This window comes from Neophocaena asiaeorientalis, unplaced genomic scaffold (assembly GCF_003031525.2).
Source record: "Neophocaena asiaeorientalis asiaeorientalis breed wild unplaced genomic scaffold, Neophocaena_asiaeorientalis_V1.1 scaffold134, whole genome shotgun sequence".
Classification (NCBI taxonomy): domain Eukaryota; kingdom Metazoa; phylum Chordata; class Mammalia; order Artiodactyla; family Phocoenidae; genus Neophocaena; species Neophocaena asiaeorientalis.
This window is the reverse complement of record NW_020185339.1, coordinates 26407206-26426589: the sequence shown is the minus strand read 5'-3', so window position 1 is coordinate 26426589 and position 19384 is coordinate 26407206. Positions and strand designations below refer to the sequence as shown.

The 19384-nt window shown below is 43.5% G+C and overlaps 2 protein-coding genes across 2 annotated transcripts; both read right to left on the bottom strand.

The window, feature by feature from the left end:
- Nucleotides 1-3079: 3079 nt before the first annotated feature.
- LOC112394078 (keratin, type II cytoskeletal 6A-like) lies at nucleotides 3080-7480 on the bottom strand. Its single transcript, XM_024736600.1, has 7 exons — nucleotides 6847-7480; nucleotides 5676-5890; nucleotides 5272-5332; nucleotides 5032-5127; nucleotides 4742-4906; nucleotides 4130-4255; nucleotides 3080-3304 (listed from the first exon to the last, which is right to left on the bottom strand). Exons 1-7 carry the CDS (start codon nucleotides 7402-7404, stop codon nucleotides 3080-3082), a joined length of 1446 nt encoding a protein of 481 aa, XP_024592368.1. The 5' UTR covers nucleotides 7405-7480.
- A 7733-nt stretch (nucleotides 7481-15213) lies between these two features.
- On the bottom strand, nucleotides 15214-16636 carry LOC112393982 (keratin, type II cytoskeletal 6A-like). The gene is made up of 3 exons (XM_024736404.1): nucleotides 16315-16636; nucleotides 16007-16230; nucleotides 15214-15222 (listed from the first exon to the last, which is right to left on the bottom strand). The coding sequence occupies exons 1-3, from the start codon at nucleotides 16634-16636 to the stop codon at nucleotides 15214-15216; spliced, it is 555 nt and encodes a 184-aa protein (XP_024592172.1).
- Between the last annotated feature and the right edge of the window lie 2748 nt (nucleotides 16637-19384).

Sequence of the window (19384 nt, the reverse complement as noted above, 5' to 3'; positions counted from 1 at the left end):
GATTCTCTTTTCTCCATATTCTCCCATACGCCCTTGTTGTGCATTCAGCACGTCTATTGTCCTTTGTACTGACATCAACTTGGCCTTCATTTCCCTGTTGGCTTTGTTTTTCTCTCCGCCTCATATCTGACTTCTGTTAGTAATGTTTTATCTCTTATTGTCTCATTATATACTTTTTCTTCTCTAATTTTATAGAGGGTTTGTTTTATTTTGGCGATATTTTATGGTGACTTTGTTCTGATGAGTGGTCATTATCTGCCTTTTGTTTTTCCTGTTCGTTTCATTTTTTTTTTTTTAACATCTTTATTGGGGTATAATTGCTTTACAATGGTGTGTTAGTTTCTGCTTTATAACAAAGTGAATCAGCTATACATATACATATGCTCCCATGTGTCTTCCCTCTTGCGTCTCCCTCCCTCCCACTCTCCCCATCCCACCCCTCCAGGCTGTCCCAAAGCCCCGAGCTAAAATCCCTGTGCCTTGCAGCTGCTTCCCCCTAGCTATCTACCTTACTACGTTTGTTAGTGTGTATATGTCCATGACTCTCTCTCGCCCTGTCAAAACTCCCCCTTCCCCCTCCCCATATCCTCAAGTCCGTTCTCCAGTAGGTCTGCGCCTCTATTCTTGTCTTATCCCTAGGTTCTTCATGACATTTTTTTCGTTTCATTTTTGAATGTGTATTCTCTTTAGTGAGTCCTGGACCAGTTCCTTTCTGACTAGTGCTCATCTTTGAATGAGGTGAACTCCTTGCCCAACAAATCATTGCAGAGTGGCAAATTCACATTCTCTCTGCTTTTTGCCCCTCTTGTTAACAAAATGCTGCCAATAGGCCTTGTTTCTGATTTGTTATTCAATGCTAGTTCCCAGTTTCTAGAAAGATCATGACTAATGTGGTCCTGCCTCAGGTCCTACTCCCAGTTCTGACTTGCAAACAAGGGATTCTTGGATTTGCACCTGAGGACCTGTCCTTCACATTGACCTAGTTGTGTTAAATGAGTCAACAGTGCCTGGCATGCAGTAAAACCTCAACTTCAGGCTGCTCCTATAGCTTGCATTCAGCTACTGTCTTGATGAAGATCTTCTTGTATACCAGGAGCTGAAAAAAAAACAACCACCAAAAGCCAAAATAACAAACTGAGAACAACCAACTCTCCCTGTGACTGGATACTCCTTCACCACTTAGTGGGGCTTGCTCTGAACCTAGAGATCAGCCCAAGGTTAATGCTTAAGACCTTCTCAAGAATTTTGTGAGCAGGTGTCTTGTCTGGACCTAGGCACAGTTTTCTAAATTCTCTCATATACACAGCTGCGCCTGAATGTCCTCATTTCCCAGAGTCTCACTCCAGCTTAGCTTCTAGACCTTAGATGGTCAGAGGGTCTATTGCATATCTTCTCCCGTAGTCTTTTGTCCCAGGCCTCTGTGGGTTTGTAGTCTGCCCTACAGTTTTTACTAACTGTACCTGCTGCTTCTCTTGTCTGCATTTGGATTTATGTGGAACAAAGGTGAGAATCTTGTATTATTTCTTCAGGAATGCCCCAGATGTGTTTGAAGAGACTTGCACAGTAATTTGCAAATAATCTGCACCTGCTCTCTGGTTCAAGATGCATGTGTTGGGTGGTGGAGGGTGACCAAGAGGAGCAAATGGGTTTGAGACGGGACTGCAGGGTGGGAGAGGGGTGGGGGAAAGTTCTAGAATAAGGCTGCTGCTTTCTCAAGACCACAACTACACCAGGTATAGGGCAGGGCAAGTGCTAGGAAAATTGTCACAAAGCTTTGCTATCGTTTTGAAGGTGGATTTTCTTGATTGGGCATTTGCTTGTTTGCTGTAAACTTTTGAGTGTTTTCCAGAGCTCCTGCAAAGTTTGTTCAGACAGCTTCTGGTTGCTTTTTCAATGTTTCTTTGGCAAAAGGAGAGCTTGGTGGTTTACAGTCTGCCATTTTGCTATCAGCACATGTACCATAAAATTTTAATAAGATAAATCCATGTGTACATATTATTTTGCAACCTGTTTACTATTCATTGATATATTCTATATATTTTTCCTGGTCAGTATTTTCTTTCCATTATTCCTCACGGGTACATAATAATATAAATACTAAGTGGGCTTAGATTTTGGAACCAAACCATCACATACCAGCTGTTGGGGAAGTTCTGGGCAAAGTGAGGAGGTACCAATGTGAGAGGCTGCCCACTTTGCTGGGGGAATGGTTATAGGTGAATACAGCAGAATATTGATACAAAAGGATCCAGATTCACCCTCTTTATATTACTGAATCCAAGAAACTTTCGCTTGTGTTGTAAGAGCCTAGGGGCAAGGGAGATACTGGTCACTCATGAGGAAATAGGGAATGGTGTGGACAAAAGGCAGCACTAGTGAATGATGAGCCTTGCACCATATCCTGAGTTTTCATTACCCATTCAGAGAAGTCGCAGTAGCCAGAGCACACCAGAGAGATGAAGGATTCAGCTTCATCCATCTCCGCAAGAGTCTTAAGGTGTGAGAAGGTAGATATTTCCATTCTCGTTTTGCCTTCACACTTCAAGAAACCAGAATCTGAGTTTGGTGGTGATTTGACCAGCTCTCCTGCTTTTAATTTTCCCTGCTGGGAAGATGGGATTCACATCCATGTACATACTTCTTCCTGCATTTGTAGTATTTCTTCAGAATACTTTTCTAGAAATAGAATTTCAGCTCAGCAGTATATCCACTTTAACTACCCTTGATACACCTTGTCAGGCAAGTTTGTTGGTCATGAAGTTAAGTCTAAATAAAAATCAAACATCTTACTCTCTTGTTAAATGTCATTTTGCTATGTTAGACCAGAAATATCTTTCCCCTACTGGACATTGAGAGTTGATCCCTTGGGCATGGCTGGAGTGATATTAGAGAAGAAGGAAGAGAAACTCAACCATTACTTCTTGGTATGGGCAATTAAAAGGAGAGTATACAATATGGTGAACCATATTCTTCCCATTACACTTGCCAAACATTTAGATGAAATCTTATCCGTGAGGGAAATCTGAGCATAAGGATGCCAAACTGCTGTTTGTTGAAGTGAGGAGGTTGTGTGAGTTACTCACCTGCACTCCTCGCCCTCCAGCAGCTTCCTGTAGGTGGCGATCTCCACGTCCAGGGCCAGCTTGACATTCATGAGCTCCTGGTAGTCCTTCAGTAGCTGCGCCATGTCCTGCTTGGCCTTCTGCAGGGCATTCTCCAGCTCGGCCAGCTTGTTCTTGGCATCCCTGAGGGCCAACTCCCCACGCTGCTCTGCATCGGCGATGGCGGATTGCAGGTTGGTGCACTAGAGGGGAAGATGGGCCGATGAACCTGCAATCTGGACTCCTGAGGAGATGAACCATGGTTCTTCTTTCCCAGGGAGGAAGAGCTCTAGAGCCCAGATTCCATGGAAAAGGAGGTTTGATTCTTTCTGTCCAGTCTTTTTTCATTCTGCAAACCTGAACTAGGCTAGGAGCTCCCTATGCGCCTCTGTGTTAACCACCCTAATGAAGATGGAGGTGGTGACTGCTGGAAGATACTACAGCAGACCCAAGACCAGGGGACATTGGAAGAAATGGAGCCACTGGCTTCTTCTGAATATTGACAGTTTGGGTAAGTGCATGTGGGTGGGCACTAACTCACACAAAACCACAGACACCCACAGTGAGGAGATGATTTCACTTTAAACTGTTGTGACCTTGACTTCCTTCCACTTCACATTTTTGGAAAACCCTCATTTGTCCTGTGTCTTTTCTCAGCTTCTTTTTCACATCAAATCTGAGCATATTTGCAGCACTCTACCTCACACTTTCTGGCCTGACCTTTTCTTTGCTAACTTGTGTCTTGCATTCCCAAATCAATCAGTCCTCTTATCGAATCTCACTTCAGTGCCTCAAGACTGTATCTTTGTACTGTCGACCTGTCAGGATTGGTCCTGTCATGCATTTGTTTCCTGCTCTTGGGTTGGGATCCATCTCTCTAAACTGTGGGAACTCACTAAGGGAAGAAGTACATGTCCTCCCCTCCCTGCTGTTCCCTCAGTGCCCAGGAATTCCCTACATGGTGGTTGATGATCCCTGGTGGTCTAGGAAGGAAAGGATGCTTTTCTCCTCCATGGTCCCCACCATACCTGCTTCTTGACGTGGTCAATCTCAGATCTCAGCCTCTGGATCATGCGTTTGATCTCAGAGATCTCCTGTTTGGTGTTGCACAGGTCGTCCCCATATCTGCACGCCGAATTCTGCAGCTCCTCGTACTGTAAACCAGAGGGAGAGAGGATGGTGTTCATGGGCTTCACAGGACACTAATCAAGGTTTTCACAAATCGAAACTAATGGTTTCTCCACAAGGCGTTTATAGAAAATTGGTGTTACAAGGTCATGGACACTGTACACCCATCACACACCACCCTTGGTAGGACCACTGACTGCCTGGTTCTCTTCAGGACCAGAACATCCTCTGTACTGTTTCTGAGAACCAGCATAAGGGTGAAGCTAAAGCAAAGATCCCTTGGCCTTTATCTATGGTAGCTTTTGTCCTACATTTAGGTTCTTTGACTTACTAGTCAAAGAACCTTGGACATAAATAATGTAAAGATCTACTCTGTTGGTTCAGGGTACACATTCTTTGAGAGGACCCCTGCTTCCTAGACGTAGATTTCCCGAGTGAAGTCTCGGGAAACCTTGCTGGTCTTCAAGGGGGAGGTACAGGGATTCTTCAACAGCTTCCCCCTCACCGCTCACCTTGCACTTGTACCAGGACTCAGCCTCCTCCCGGCTCCTGCGAGCGATCTCTTCATATTGGGCTTTGACTTCAGCGATGATGCTGTCCAGGTCCAGGGTGCGGTTGTTGTCCATGGAGAGGACGACAGAAGTATCTGAGACGTGGGTTTGCACCTGAGCCAGTTCCTGCAGAACATGAGATCGTCAGATCCTCTTTTCCCATGACATTTACAGAGTTACCCAAGCCTAAGATTTCCATCCTTTGCAAATCTCTTTAGAGTCAATAAAACAGAGTGTAGAAAGATGCTTACTGCTTCATAGAGGGCTCTGAGGAAGTTGATCTCATCGATGAGAGCATCTGCATTGGCTTGTAGATCAACCTTACTCATGTAAGCAACATCCACATCCTAGGGAAGAAGCCAAAAACTTGGGATCAGATGAGCCAAGCCCTCCTTCCCAGTCTGCTCCTCCTTTAGTCTCGCTGATTATTCTTTTCTGAGAGTCCTCTCCTTCGGCAAAGAAACATGAACCCCTGATCTTACTCATCTCACCTTCTTTAGATTCACAAACTCATTCTCTGCTGACATGCGCTTGTTGATTTCATCTTCATATCTGGAATTAGAAAGGGTAAAACCTAATTGAGTCAGTGGTGAAGATGATACAGAAAAGGCAGCCTGGGATCCCAACTTCCCACAATGGATATATCCAAATGAAGCTTTCCTGCCAGTAAGCCTAAAAGATGAATTCTGTGGTCCCTAAATTGTTTACATCTTTACTCTCCCCATCCACCTGTATGGCCCTTTTGTTCTTTGGGGTTTGTGTTTAGGCAAGAATTGTGGTTTCATTTCCATGGACACGTTTTACTAAGAATCATGCCCTCATTTGGACCTGGTCATCTAATAGACTTGAAGCGTGGGCTTCAGGAAACTGAGCCCTTTTCTCTCCTGTAACTCACTTCTTCTTGAAGTCCTCTACCGTGTCCTGCATCCCGCTGAGCTCTGAGTCCAGGCGGCTTCTCTCTGAGCCAAGGCAGTCCAGCTGTCTCCTGAGATTGTTGATGTACTGCTCGAACAAAGGCTCCAGGCTCTGCCTCACGGTCTTTGTGCCCTGCTCCTGCAGCAGGGCCCACTTGGTTTCCAGGACCTTGTTCTGCTGCTCCAGGAATCGGACCTGGAGAAAGACAAGATGGTTATTTGTCCAACAAAGGAAAGAAGGAGGGAAGGAAGGAAGGAAGAGAGGTGAGTTGACTGTCCCCAAGCAGATCTGATGGTCCCCATGGTGCTGGGCTACTCCAGAGCATGTACAGAGGCTCAGGCTGACAGTTCTGCTCCCCTGACTGTTTTCCTCCACACCACACAGATCTCACTGGCCAAGTTTCCCCAGGGAGCTATCAGATAGTCTCTCTTCTCAATTACAGGGTCTGTCACTCAGTGACTTTCAACATTTCTTTTCTTCCTCTTGATAAGCACAATCATGAATGTACTTTAAAATAGTATTTCTCTCGTATATCGCACAGAGTTATTTTATAGAGTGTATCTCAGTTAAAGGGATGTCAAATGTTTAGAATCTAATGGTTAAATTCCAACCCTATTGATGATTGGATTTAATCTTCTTTCCCATCTAGTGTATGAGTCCCTCTAAAACAAGCTCCCTTAATGCTCATGATCTGGTTTTACAAGTTACGTATTTCTATGCACATACACATGTTTCTGAGTCTTTTTTTCCTGTAATTTCCTTTGGTTTTTTATCTTCTTTCCTTCCCCGCCGCCACCCCAGCTAAGGCTCAAGTGTTATTTCCACTGTAATTCCCTTTTTAATTTCTTAGACCCTTCAGAAGATCAAGCTAAGTCGTTCCATTCTCTCAGTTCCTTTCCTTTGCTTGAGGGTTATCAAGAGTGGAGAATGCTTCCCAGACAGGAATGAAGACATTTAAGGGATCAGTAGTTGTAAATGATTTTTATCACCTTCTACCTGTGGCCCACATGGAGCCTGTCCTGCATCCCAGTGGAGAGCTAGCCCGAGTCCCCTCCTCCCTCTCTCCCAAGGCTCCCCCTGGTAGGACATTGGTTGCGTCTCTCGACTGGGGACTCTGAAATCCCAGTGGAGGGCAGGTGCTCCCGGCTCACCTTGTCGATGAAGGAGGCGAACCTGTTGTTGAGGGTCTTGATCTGCTCCCGCTCCTCAGTCTTGACTCGCTGGATGGTGGGGTCGATTTGCAGGTTGAGGGGAGTCAGGAGACTCTGGTTGATGGTGACCTCTTGGATGCCTCCAGGGGGGCATAGAGAGAAGCCAGAGCCCCCATAGCCACCACCAAAGCCAGCTCCACCACCGAGCCCAAAGCCACCACCAGCTCCACCACCGAGCCCAAAACCACCACCAGCTCCACCACCGAGCCCAAAGCCACCACCAGCTCCACCACCGAGCCCAAAACCACCACCAGCTCCGCCACCGAGCCCAAAGCCACCACCAGCTCCACCGCAGAAACCAAATCCACTCCCGGCTCCACCTCCAAAGCCAAGGCCGCCTCCAGTTCTGCCGTCATATCCGCCACCGAGGGCACAGCTGCCCCCTCCGAGGGAGATCCTCTTGGGGCCCCCGATGCCATAGAGGCTGCGGCTGCCAAAAGTAGCTCCTCCACCTACTCCAGGGAAGCCTCCACTGCCCCTGGAGCGGCACACGGACATGCTGCTGAAGCCAGAGCGGTTGACCGCAGGGACTCTGGCTGAGCCAGCACTGAAGACACGGCGGCTGCTGCTTTGGCTTCTCACGGTGGATTTGGAAGTCATGCTTCCTGAAGTCGAAGAGGCTGAGGAGGGCGTGAGAGGTGGAGGGTAGAGCTGAGAGGAACAGATCTGTGAGACGAGGTTCCCAGCAGTGGCTTATATATGGGGAAAATGGGCTGGGCTCAGTGCTGGAAGGTGAGCCTGCAGGTTGGGGAGGCTGGGCTTTACAAACAGTGAGATCACATGTGGTTTATTAGAAAAGTTATGAAATCTGAAGATTGCATTTTAGGTTTCCTTTAGTCAGGGAAAATTTCTCCTGCCTTCCAGCTTTGACTGCTCTCAGTACAATAAGACTGGTCTGAATTCACTTAGCTGGGAGTTAGTCACTGACTCACACAGAGGTTCTCCATGTTATGCTCGTGTATGAAATGTACTGAGGGTCCTCTGCCTTGGTGTTTCACCCACAAGGCAGAAATACTGGAGATCAAAATAACCTATTGCTTATCCCTTACCTATAATTATTAGCGTTTTCACTGATTACAGAAGTTAAACATGACTTTTTTTTGCTTTCATTAAAAATTTCCCACAGGTAGATACATAGATTTACAATATAATGGGCCTCTGCATATCTATCACTGGATTTTATACAAATTATTAACTCATGGTCAGCCTTATTTTTTCTGTACTCCCACCCAATTCCCTATCAATCTTAAAATATTCAAAAGCAAATCCCAGAGGTCATATCATTTCTTTAGTACAGAATTCAACATTTATTTTGTAAATGAGGTGCTTTTTAAATACATAACCAAATACCATTTATATATCCTTAATATTTATGTATTCATTAACATTAAGGAGTATTTATTCAATCTTGAACTAAATCTGTTTGTGTTATTTATATTTTATGTTTTGGTTGTCCAAATCAGGGTTCTAATAAGTCCCATACATTTTGTATTTCGGTGATATGTCTTTAAAGTAATACATCTGTAAAATCATTTAAGTCCTTAAATCCTCCTCCGCTTTTCCACTTGCAGTTTATTTGTGAAAAAAAAAAACAAAACAGGTTATTTGTCCTGTGCATTTGCATAGTCATGTTATCTCATTTAACATGATCTCATGTCCTTTGTGTATCCTGTAAACTGACAGTTCAAACTAGCAGCTTAATAAGCTATCTACTTAAACATTACAGATACAAATGTCATAGAATGCCTATTTATATACTGAATATTGATATTTACACACCTACTTATTAACTGAAAAATTAAACAAGTAATACATGGTTAAGGAAAAAATTACATGCTCGAGATCATTCCCCACTCCTGTCTAGGAAGACAAAGCAGTGTTGCCACTTCCCTGTGTACCCTTGTAGTCACATCACTTAGATATGTTTCTGTGTTTTTCCTTGGGTATGTGTGATGCATGCGGGTATATATATTGAATATATACATACATATATATTTTCTTTTGAAGTTGCACTCATGGTATATGTACTTTGTCTCCCATATCTATGTTTTCACTCGATTCTCATGCTATTTTCTACAGGCTGTTTTCTCCACCTTTACCTGTGGTCCATTGCCGTGCCTCAGCAATGTCTTATGCTGCTTTCAGCTTGGCCTTCATTTCTATTGTGGCTTTATCTTTCTTCTCTGCTCCTTTTCTGAGCTCTATCAACTAATATTTTAATCTTTTATTTCTCATTCTACTGCCCCTTTGTTCTCTTATTTCACCGTGGTGTTTATTTCATTGCCTTTTCGGTAATAATTTTTGTCACTTTTTTCTGTGGAGTGTTTTCTAAGTGACTTTTGTTTTCCTGTTTCAATGTAAAGTATCCTTCGTGGGGCCTGGAATTGTTCCTTTCTAACAAGGGCTCATCTTTGAAAGAGGCGAGCTCCTTCTGGACCTGTCTTTTGGAGGCGGTATTCTGGGAGGAGGGGCCAGGCTGCAACCAGGCTAACAGGAATTCTCATTATGGCACAGGCTGTGTGAATAATTCTTTTAATTTTAATTAGACGAAGCCAAGGAAGATGGCTGCAGCATGGCTCGCAGTTCAGTCTCAGTCTTCTTTGCCTCCCCAACAACCTGTTGCCAATAGACCTTGCCTCTGATCCCTTACTCAACCCTACCTTCACCGGGTCTTGAAACTTCATGGCAAATGGGTCCTCCCTGGAACACACACACCCACTTCTGACTGTTGCAAACCAGCAATTCTTGGATTTGCACCCGAGGACGTGTTCTTCACATTCATACAGTAGGAGTTAAATGAGTCATCAGTGCCTGGCAGTAGGAAAACCTCAGGGTTAACTTTGTGTTCTGTCCCTCTGTGGTTACCACATTGTTTAGTTTTGATTTGTTTGCTCTCAAGAGTGTTCTTCACTGGATTTTCTGAGATCTGCACTGAGGGCATCTTCTCTCTCAGTTTCCCAATAACTGTGTTTGATTTCTTTCTTTCTGTGAGAAGAGTTTTCTATTTTTATTGTTTTTTGATTGAAGCACTTTAAGATGTTTTCCTTTTGGGGGTTGAGTGTGGAGATTACTTTTACATTTCTTGTTCTCCTTGTTTGTTTTAAGATAATATCTGAGAGGGGGAAATGCCTCCCTTTCCTCCATTAGGCTACATTCAGAAGTCTCCCATTCATATATTTATATTTAAAATACATATAGCATTTAAAATATTAAGCAATGATTGAAATTCAAAATATTAATTTTCCTTTCTCATGCTGCATGGAAGCTATTGGATTCAATGAAGACTTCATTGTGCTCAGGGCCTCTCCCTTCCCTGAGCCATGATAAGAGTCACCTGAAAGTTTTCTACAAGCCAGCATATTTACCATAATCAGAAATTTAATCCCAAAATATATTTGTGTTCTCCTCAGTGGAAGAACATCCCTTATTGTTTAGTCACAGTTTGCATCATTGAAAGCCCAACAGATACAATGAAAGAGAATAGTATGTAAACCACCACGTACCAATCCCCCAGATTAAACACTTATCCAGATTTCTCAGCATGTCTCATCTAATTCCACTACTTCTTATATTGAAACCTTCTACTTCTGTTGATGTATCTTCAAGGAAATTAAGACATTAAGTCATTTCACTTGTCAATATTTGCACGCATGTCTAAGTTCTTAAAGGCTTTTAAATCTAACTGTACAACAGTTTTATGTCAATCATGAGCAACAGTCACTTCTTAATGAAACCTACTCATTTATGTTCATACTTCTCTGATAATCTCAAAGATGTCTTTTTATGCTGGTTTGCTTGAAGCAACATCCTAACTAGATTCACATATCGCATTGGACTGTTGGTTCTCTTAAGCTTCTTTCATTCTGTAATAGATTCCATTGTTTTCTTTTATATACCACTGATTTGTGGACAAATTGTTTTTTTTCTCTAGAACGTCTACGTTCTGGATTTGGCTCGTTGTTTCTGTCGGTGCCACATAACTTGTAACGCCGGTTTTTCCTAGGTACTAGTTATATTAGAGTTGATTAGATTTAGTTCCATTGTTTCCGGCAAGATTATGTCCCAGCTGGTGATGTGTGCCCCATGTTGCATCAGATCATGAGGCATATAATACAAGTTGTTCAATTTAGTGAGGTGAAGATTGATCTAGGTATATCTATAGTTCCAGTCTTAACCCTCCCTGAAAAAGTGTCCAATAAATTTGTCGTGTAATATTTTAATATTCATTGATCAATTCCCAGATTGACATTTCATGAGGGGTTGCAAACTGGTAACTTATTAATTTAACATCCTGCCTCTGCATTTATCACCTGGGAGTCATCTATAAGGAAGGAATTGTCATTGTTTCCTTTTTAGGTAACCTAATATGTAGTTAATTGATACAGGAAAGGCAGAATAAGTGCTTTTTTTCCTTTATTTTGCAATTTTAGAATAGTGGGGTGGGACCCCAGCAATTTCCAAATGTAATAAAGAAAGTTATTTTTTTTTGTTTGTTTTTTGGGGTTTGTATAATTATAAATTCACAGTTCAAAAAATATATTTGATATGTTTGAGTCCATTGCAGGCATTAATCCTTCTGGTGCTTAAACTGTCCATTTTAGGCCAATGGGAGCTCCTCAGATTGGCTTCTGTGTCCTTTGGACAGAAACGCATTGGACTTTGAAAGCTCCCTTGTTGACAGGGATGAGATGTCTCAAGGCTACCTTGTACTTGTCTTGCAACAGACATGGAATCAGCCATTTCTGTGAGTAGCTCTGGTACCTTTTATTGAGAAATGATATTCACAAGCTAAAATTTGCATGCTATGGGTGCTCATTGTTACTGGGTTATTCTTGCTTTGAAGACTTTTCAATGGATAGAGCTAAGAAAAACGTAAAAATATGATTAAAAAGTACTCACATCAGAAGTTTATACTGATATTTCTAATTCAGATAGAATACAGGATGATTTTATACCTGTATTTATTTTACTCACTCTGAAAAGCTGAGCTCTGAATGACATATTACTTATTTGCTTTATCCTACAACAAACCTATGATAGTGTCAAAATAACAGTACAAATATTATTACCAAAAAGAGGTCTATTAAATGCAGTTTCTGATTTCTTTGTGGCTACACCCTGAAAGTGCTATGAAGAAAATCAGTTTAGGCAAGAGGAATGGAGAGATAGAAAGGCGGGATGAAGGAAAACCTTCATAAGAATCCAGATAAATTCTAGGCTTGCAGTTTCAAACAGAAGCAGGAAGGAAAGGTCTTCCATTATTGCATTTGATGGAGAGGAGTTTCTTAAGGGAGGGAGTACAGATACAGATGGCAGTGGGGTTAAAGAAGGGGGTTCTATAGGTGCATGAGGAGGTTGGGGGCAGTAAGAATGTTAGGGAAAATGGCACATCTGAGGGGATCGGCCTCCCAGACCACAAGAGGATGGTTTTCCTCTGCCACTCACTTTCTAGTGCTAAAGGGACACCCCTGGAGCCCAGGAAGTAAGAGCATTGAGGAGAAGGCACTGCCCAGCAAAACTCATGGTTAAAGGAATCCAGCTGCTGTTAGAGAAGAACTCCTCAACCCTTTTCTGCTCCCATCCTGGGATCTACTGTCAGCTTTTCTCAAGGCCAAGTACAATGAAGGGTTAGCTAGCAAGGGATTCTGTAGGGATGACTCTGGGAGCATGGAGCAGGGCAGAGAAGAGCAGCCTTCTCTCAGCACCTGTAGAAACATTCCCTCCTCTGGCTGTTCTGCACCCCATGCCCCCACCGTGAGCTGGGATTCCATGCACTGGGCTGTACTGGCGATTCTAACCAATGCAGCTAGAATCCACATGGTATGGCTCACAAGTGATCATTCTGAATCACAGGAGATTCAGGTAAGGTGAACTTTGGATACAGCCTCTAACTGGAAAATGTTTTTCTATTGGAGGTTGTTATTTTAAAAATGTATTTCCTATATTTTCCAGGTACATGGGCTCCATACAGGAGGAGGCAATTGGCTAGCCTCCTTATAGGAGTCAAATCCAGTATCTAAGGACCGTCAGAACTGCCGAGTCCTTCCTTGATTCAAAAACACGCCTTTGCTGTTGCAAAAGAAATATGTTTCCTCTTATTCAGTCCTCAGTGAGCAAAGGAAATCAATCTGAATGTTTTAATCTCAGGGACCTTAATCTAGAGACTGAATCTTTCCTTCCTTAGTACCAAAAAATGTAACCACGTTTAATCTCAGATGTCATACAATGACATTGTGGGGAACACACTTTCTCTTTTGAAACGACACATGTTCAACATCAAAAAATTTAGAAAGTACACAACGTAAAAGACAGTTTACTAGAGTTAATACTAGCTTGAGATGATGAACATTACTGTTTTAGCATTAGTTCTTCAATGATTTCTCTGTATCTGTGGCCCTGCAACCATCTTTGTGTTCCTTTGTGATTCTGTCTCTTTCTCTCCCTTACTTGTTTCATAATTTTGTGTACAAAATTAGTTTAGTGAAAAATACAGATGTTACTTTGAGCCCCACACTTTAAGCGTTTTTCATAGTAAACTTTTAATTTCAGAATAGTTTTAGATTTACAAAAAAATGTGAAGATAGTACAAAGAGGTCTGTATACAATACACATTAATTCCCCCTATTATTAATACCTCACTTTAGTTATATTTATCACAATTAAGGAAACAATATAAATATATTATTATTAGCTAATCTATACTTCATTTGGATTTCCTTACCTTTTGCCCAATATTCTTTTTTCTCTTCTAGGGTATCATCCATGGTACCACTTTCCATTTAGTCATTGTGTCTCCTTCTTGGCTAACACGGTTTGTCAGGTTTTCCTTGTCTTAATGACCTTGAAAGTTTTGGGGAATTCTGCCCAGGTGTTTTGCAGATGTCCACAACTGGGCTTTGTCTGATGTTGTCTCATGAATAGACTGGAGTTATGGTGTTTGGGAGGAAGACCACAGAGATGACGTGTGCCCTTCTCATTACATCATATCCAGGGTACTTGCTATGAACCAGACTTACTACTGTCGGTGTTACCCTTGATCACCTGGCTGAGGAAGTGTTTGATTAATTTCTTGACAGTAAAGTTACTCTTTTCCCCCATTTTTAGACTGTGCTCTTTGCAAGGAAATCATTGCGCACAGCCCACACTCGGGGGGAGCAGTTCTTCACTCCTTCCTTGATCGGGGAGCACCTATGTAACTAAATGAAATTCTTCTGCCTAAGAGTTGTCAATCATCCCTTATTAATCAATTTAGTCACTTATTCACATCAGTGGGGACCATGAATAATTATTTCATAATTTGGGTTATAATCCAGTACATTATTTATTTGTCTATCTATTTATTTATGGCTCAAGTTGTTCCAATTTGTCTATTAGGAGCTCTTACGGAGTCTTTTTGATTATTTCTTTACTTCTTGGCACTGAAAGATGCTGCAGGATCATCTTATGTATATATTCCACCCCATTCGTAGAATCAGTCATTTCTCCTTGACTCCTAACAAGGGAACTTTCATTCCTAGTGGAATAAGGCAGAATTCTCCAGAGAAAAAGCCTGGGATTAGGGACATGGACAGAACAGAGACTGGAAAAAGTGACTGGCCCTCAGGAAAATGTTGACAGACCAACCTTGCACTGTATCCTGAGATTTCCATTACCCATTTGTAAAAGTCAAAGGAAGCCAGGGCACAGCTGAGAGAGGATGCAGGGCTATCTCTTTGGAGCTGCAAGGACCCTACTTCTTTGAGTCTCTGTGAGAGGATTATGTGGTAAGGAAGAAGGCATTTCTATTCTTATTTTGACTCCACACTTCAAAAAATCAACACCTGTGCTTTGCGTCTGAGTCTTTGGATCCTGAATTTGCCCAGTGTTTCCAATTTTTCCCTGTCGAAAGGATTATTGGGATTGACAACCATGAAGTACAGCTTCCTGCATTTGTACTGTTTCCTCAGGACACATTGCTAGAAGCATAATTTCATTTCAGAAGTATGTACATTTAGATTACTCCTGATACATGTTGTCAGGCAAGTTTCTTGGTCATGAGGCATTTCTAAGTATAAATTAAATATCTTACTCTCTAGTCAATGTCCTGATCTACTTGGACTGTAATATGATTCTCTGGGGAGTATGGGTATCCACTGGGGCAGGAGGAGGTAGACAGTTAGAGACCAAGTCAGAGAAACTTATCTGCTGGCACCTGGTAAGGGCAGTGAAAACAGACTTTACTATGATGATGGACCTGATCCCTTCCTCTTCAATTGCCAAACTCTTCTTGGAGGACTCCTGAGCAACCAGATGCTAAGTTGCTGTTTGTCAAATTCTCTAAAGGAGGGGGGTGAAGCACAAGGGGATTGGGAGTATGCTTCATTCCTGAAAAGGCACTTGCCCGATGAAGACCGCAAGAACCATTGGTAACAAAGCAAGGCAATATGAAACCAGGCATTATAGTATAAATTGAATGTACTTTAAAATAGTATTTCTCTCGTATATCGCACAGAGTTATTTTATAGAGTGTATCTCAGTTAAAGGGATGTCAAATGTTTAGAATCTAATGGTTAAATTCCAACCCTATTGATGATTGGATTTAATCTTCTTTCCCATCTAGTGAATGAGTCCCTCTAAAACAAGCTCCCTTAATGCTCATGATCTGGTTCTACAAGTTAAGTATTTCTATGCACATACACATGTTTCTGAGTCTTTTTTCCTGTAATTTCCTTTGGTTTTTTATCTTCTTTCCTTCCCCGCCGCCACCCCAGCTAAGGCTCAAGTGTTATTTCCACTGTAATTCCCTTTTTAATTTCTTAGACCCTTCAGAAGATCAAGCTAAGTCGTTCCATTCTCTCAGTTCCTTTCCTTTGCTTGAGGGTTATCAAGAGTGGAGAATGCTTCCCAGACAGGAATGAAGACATTTAAGGGATCAGTAGTTGTAAATGATTTTTATCACCTTCTACCTGTGGCCCACATGGAGCCTGTCCTGCATCCCAGTGGAGAGCTAGCCCGAGTCCCCTCCTCCCTCTCTCCCAAGGCTCCCCCTGGTAGGACATTGGTTGCGTCTCTCGACTGGGGACTCTGAAATCCCAGTGGAGGGCAGGTGCTCCCGGCTCACCTTGTCGATGAAGGAGGCGAACCTGTTGTTGAGGGTCTTGATCTGCTCCCGCTCCTCAGTCTTGACTCGCTGGATGGTGGGGTCGATTTGCAGGTTGAGGGGAGTCAGGAGACTCTGGTTGATGGTGACCTCTTGGATGCCTCCAGGGGGGCATAGAGAGAAGCCAGAGCCCCCATAGCCACCACCAAAGCCAGCTCCACCACCGAGCCCAAAACCACCACCAGCTCCACCACCGAGCCCAAAGCCACCACCAGCTCCACCACCGAGCCCAAAACCACCACCAGCTCCGCCACCGAGCCCAAAGCCACCACCAGCTCCACCGCAGAAACCAAATCCACTCCCGGCTCCACCTCCAAAGCCAAGGCCGCCTCCAGCTCTGCCGTCATATCCGCCACCGAGGGCACAGCTGCCCCCTCCGAGGGAGATCCTCTTGGGGCCCCCGATGCCATAGAGGCTGCGGCTGCCAAAAGTAGCTCCTCCACCTACTCCAGGGAAGCCTCCACTGCCCCTGGAGCGGCACACGGACATGCTGCTGAAGCCAGAGCGGTTGACCGCAGGGACTCTGGCTGAGCCAGCACTGAAGACACGGCGGCTGCTGCTTTGGCTTCTCACGGTGGATTTGGAAGTCATGCTTCCTGAAGTCGAAGAGGCTGAGGAGGGCGTGAGAGGTGGAGGGTAGAGCTGAGAGGAGCAGATCGGTGAGTCGAGGTTCCCAGCAGTGGCTTATATATGGGGAAAATGGGCTGGGCTCAGTGCTGGAAGGTGAGCCTGCAGGTTGGGGAGGCTGTGCTTTACAAATAGTGAGGTCACCCCCAGGCACTATGAAGGTATGAAGTATGAATGTTGCTTCTTTTGCATCCTTTACTCATGGAGAAATTCTCCTGGCTTCTAGCCTTGACTTGATCACAACACAATAAGTCTGGATGTAAATTCACTGAAGTCATGAGTAAGTCATGTTCTCAAACAAAGGAGACAAGGAGTTGATCTGTGATAATTGTCCCCTCCTTCTGCTTACTCAGACACTGTTCTGTTTGCCCCTTTCCCACACAGTTTTTCTCTTCCACCAGCACCACCCTTCCCATCAGGTTGGACTGCCTCTGAGAGCTAATAGGCATTTGCCCTGTGGCCTGAGCAAGAAGTGGCTTGTGGTGTTTTTCCGCCATGTTTGCACCTGTCCTTCTGGAGCTCCTGGATGCTTTTCTGGTGGCCTGGCCTGGGAATGGGGGCTACTTTCGGGACATGACCCTCCTTTGAAGGGCAAGAGGGACAAAGGAGCTGAGTTTTTACAGCATAAGAGCATCTCTATCCTGTGTGGAATTGGCAGTTTCAAAATAGGATAAGAGATCTCCCAAGCCCACCCTGCCCAGAGATCTGACTTCTTGTGATTTCTACCCATGCCTGCACCTCCCTCCCTAGTGTTTGTTTTCCCATTGAGCTGATGACCCTGTACATTTTTTTTAACCAAATGAAATTCATAGACACCTTTTTCTTTGGTTTTTTGGAATGTTAACTTAGAGCTTAATTTAAAGAAACTAAAATGGGTAGGACCAAAATCATTAAGGGAATTCACTGCATTTTGATGCCCATAGATTCTGACTTTTCTTAAGAATCAAGAATTATATATCTTAATGTGGTGTGCACAGAAAGTTGAGGGGCATATAGAAGCAGTGGATCATAAAAATGTGTCTTTATAAGTGTGATGATGTCACAAGTAAATTCCAAATTTATATTTCTAATCTCAGTGCTTGAAATCTCAAATCCCCAGACACATTCTTAGAGGGTGGGAAGGCTGTCAAGTGAGCATGGTGTTTGGTTTATGGGGAAAGAGATTCATTTCTTAGTCCATACATTAAGTACTAAGAGGAATATTGAGAGCAATTGTAGGCATGGTGATTTATGAGAATATCTGGTTAATTGACAACCAAGGGAGAAAAGACAAACTCCCCTATTGAGATTAGCCTGAGAAAAGCTCTTGTTACTATTTTATAAGCAATTCAATCTCTCCAGTGTTATGGAGGCACAGCATCCAGGAGAGCAGGGCATTCCCTACCCAAAGGAGTGCTAACTCAGCATCTGGCAGGAAAGAGGTACCTTCTCAAGGCAATGGAAGCAGCTCCCCTTCCTCCACCCTGGTTGCATAATGCTTTACCAAGAAATGTGATTCCACTCAATTCTGAGAAAGAAGCTTTCCTTTCCATGGCATGGTGCTCTGAGCTACTCTCTTGGGATAGATTCTTTAGACTTGGCATTGATGAGGCCAGGAGGGGAGGAAGGGTTAGCAAGTCAAGTTGGAGCAACATGCATTTGTCCAATGTCCTGTGTCTATGTCAATGTCCCATGTCTGTGTCTGCTTTCACATTGCAATGGCAAAGTTGAGTAATGGTTGCAACAGAAGAGTGTATGACTGGCAAAGCTTAAAAAATTTATTAGATGGCCCTTTAAAGAAAAATGTGCCAACCCCTGGTTAAGAGCAAGGGCTCTGGAGACAGAGTGCTCAGGCTCACAGGCTCCCATGGTCTTTATGCAAATTACTCATTTTTAGAGCTGTAAACTGGGGGATGAAAATAGTACCTATCTCACAGTGATGTGAGGATTACGTGAAATAATTCACGTAAAAGTCTTAGCACTGTGTCTGCACATAAGTTCTCAATGAAGATGAGCTAATATCATCATTATAATGGAAGTATGAAGAAGCTTGGTGTGTTCAGGGACCCACAAGAAGCTTCAAGAACAGAACACAGGGACAACCTATATGTGTCTGGGAGGGGTAGGGAGAAAATGCGACCAATGTTGCAGGTCTGTGCCACATTAGTAAGACCAGAAGCCACAGGTAGAAGTTTGTCCTTGCTCCTGGAGGCCATGCAGAGGCACGAGATCAGAAGTGTGATTTGAAAGCTTGCTGGCACTCAGAGCAGCAGGCAGGGAAGAGCTTTTCTCCAGCAGTAGCTCCTTGCTCAAGGGGCTGGAAGGGAGCGGTGGTCAGAGGAAGGCAGCATCCAAGTCCTAGGAGAGAGCCTGGCAGGCTGCCCTCTCCCTCTTGTGGAGTCAGGTTCTCTGCTGTAACCCTCTTCCGGGTGCTTATCTGTCCTCTGGGCTGTGCACACGGGGACAGGCTTCTGTCAAACAGCACAGGTGATCAGATCACTTCCTCTTTTAGTACTAATTGTATATCTTTTCCAGGGTGGGAGCAGACTCATCCTCCAATGATGTATGTAATTCAATTGCAGCAGGAACTAGCCTATCAGAGGATGATTTCACTTCAACATATTATCCAACGTGAAATTTGGCATGTGTACCAGATAGCACCAGCAATGTAAAGTATCATGTTTGTTTCATTTCCCGACACAAGTATTTCTCCTATAAGTAATGCATATATAT

What these genes read in the sequence shown, in the direction of transcription:
- LOC112394078 (XM_024736600.1), bottom strand. Translation starts at nt 7,404, where the DNA reads ATGTCCGTGTGCCGCTCCAGGGGCAGTGGAGGCTTCCCTGGAGTAGGT. An exon ending in GTAGAGGACTTCAAGAAGAA is followed by an intron (nt 5,333 to 5,675) that starts GTGAGTTACAGG and finishes TTCTAATTCCAG; the next exon opens with ATATGAAGATGAAATCAACA. An exon ending in TCAGAGCCCTCTATGAAGCA is followed by an intron (nt 4,907 to 5,031) that starts GTAAGCATCTTT and finishes CATGTTCTGCAG; the next exon opens with GAACTGGCTCAGGTGCAAAC.
- LOC112393982 (XM_024736404.1), bottom strand. Translation starts at nt 16,636, where the DNA reads ATGACTTCCAAATCCACCGTGAGAAGCCAAAGCAGCAGCCGCCGTGTC. An exon ending in TTTCTGCGGTGGAGCTGGTG is followed by an intron (nt 16,231 to 16,314) that starts GTGGCTTTGGGC and finishes TCGGTGGTGGAG; the next exon opens with CTGGTGGTGGTTTTGGGCTC.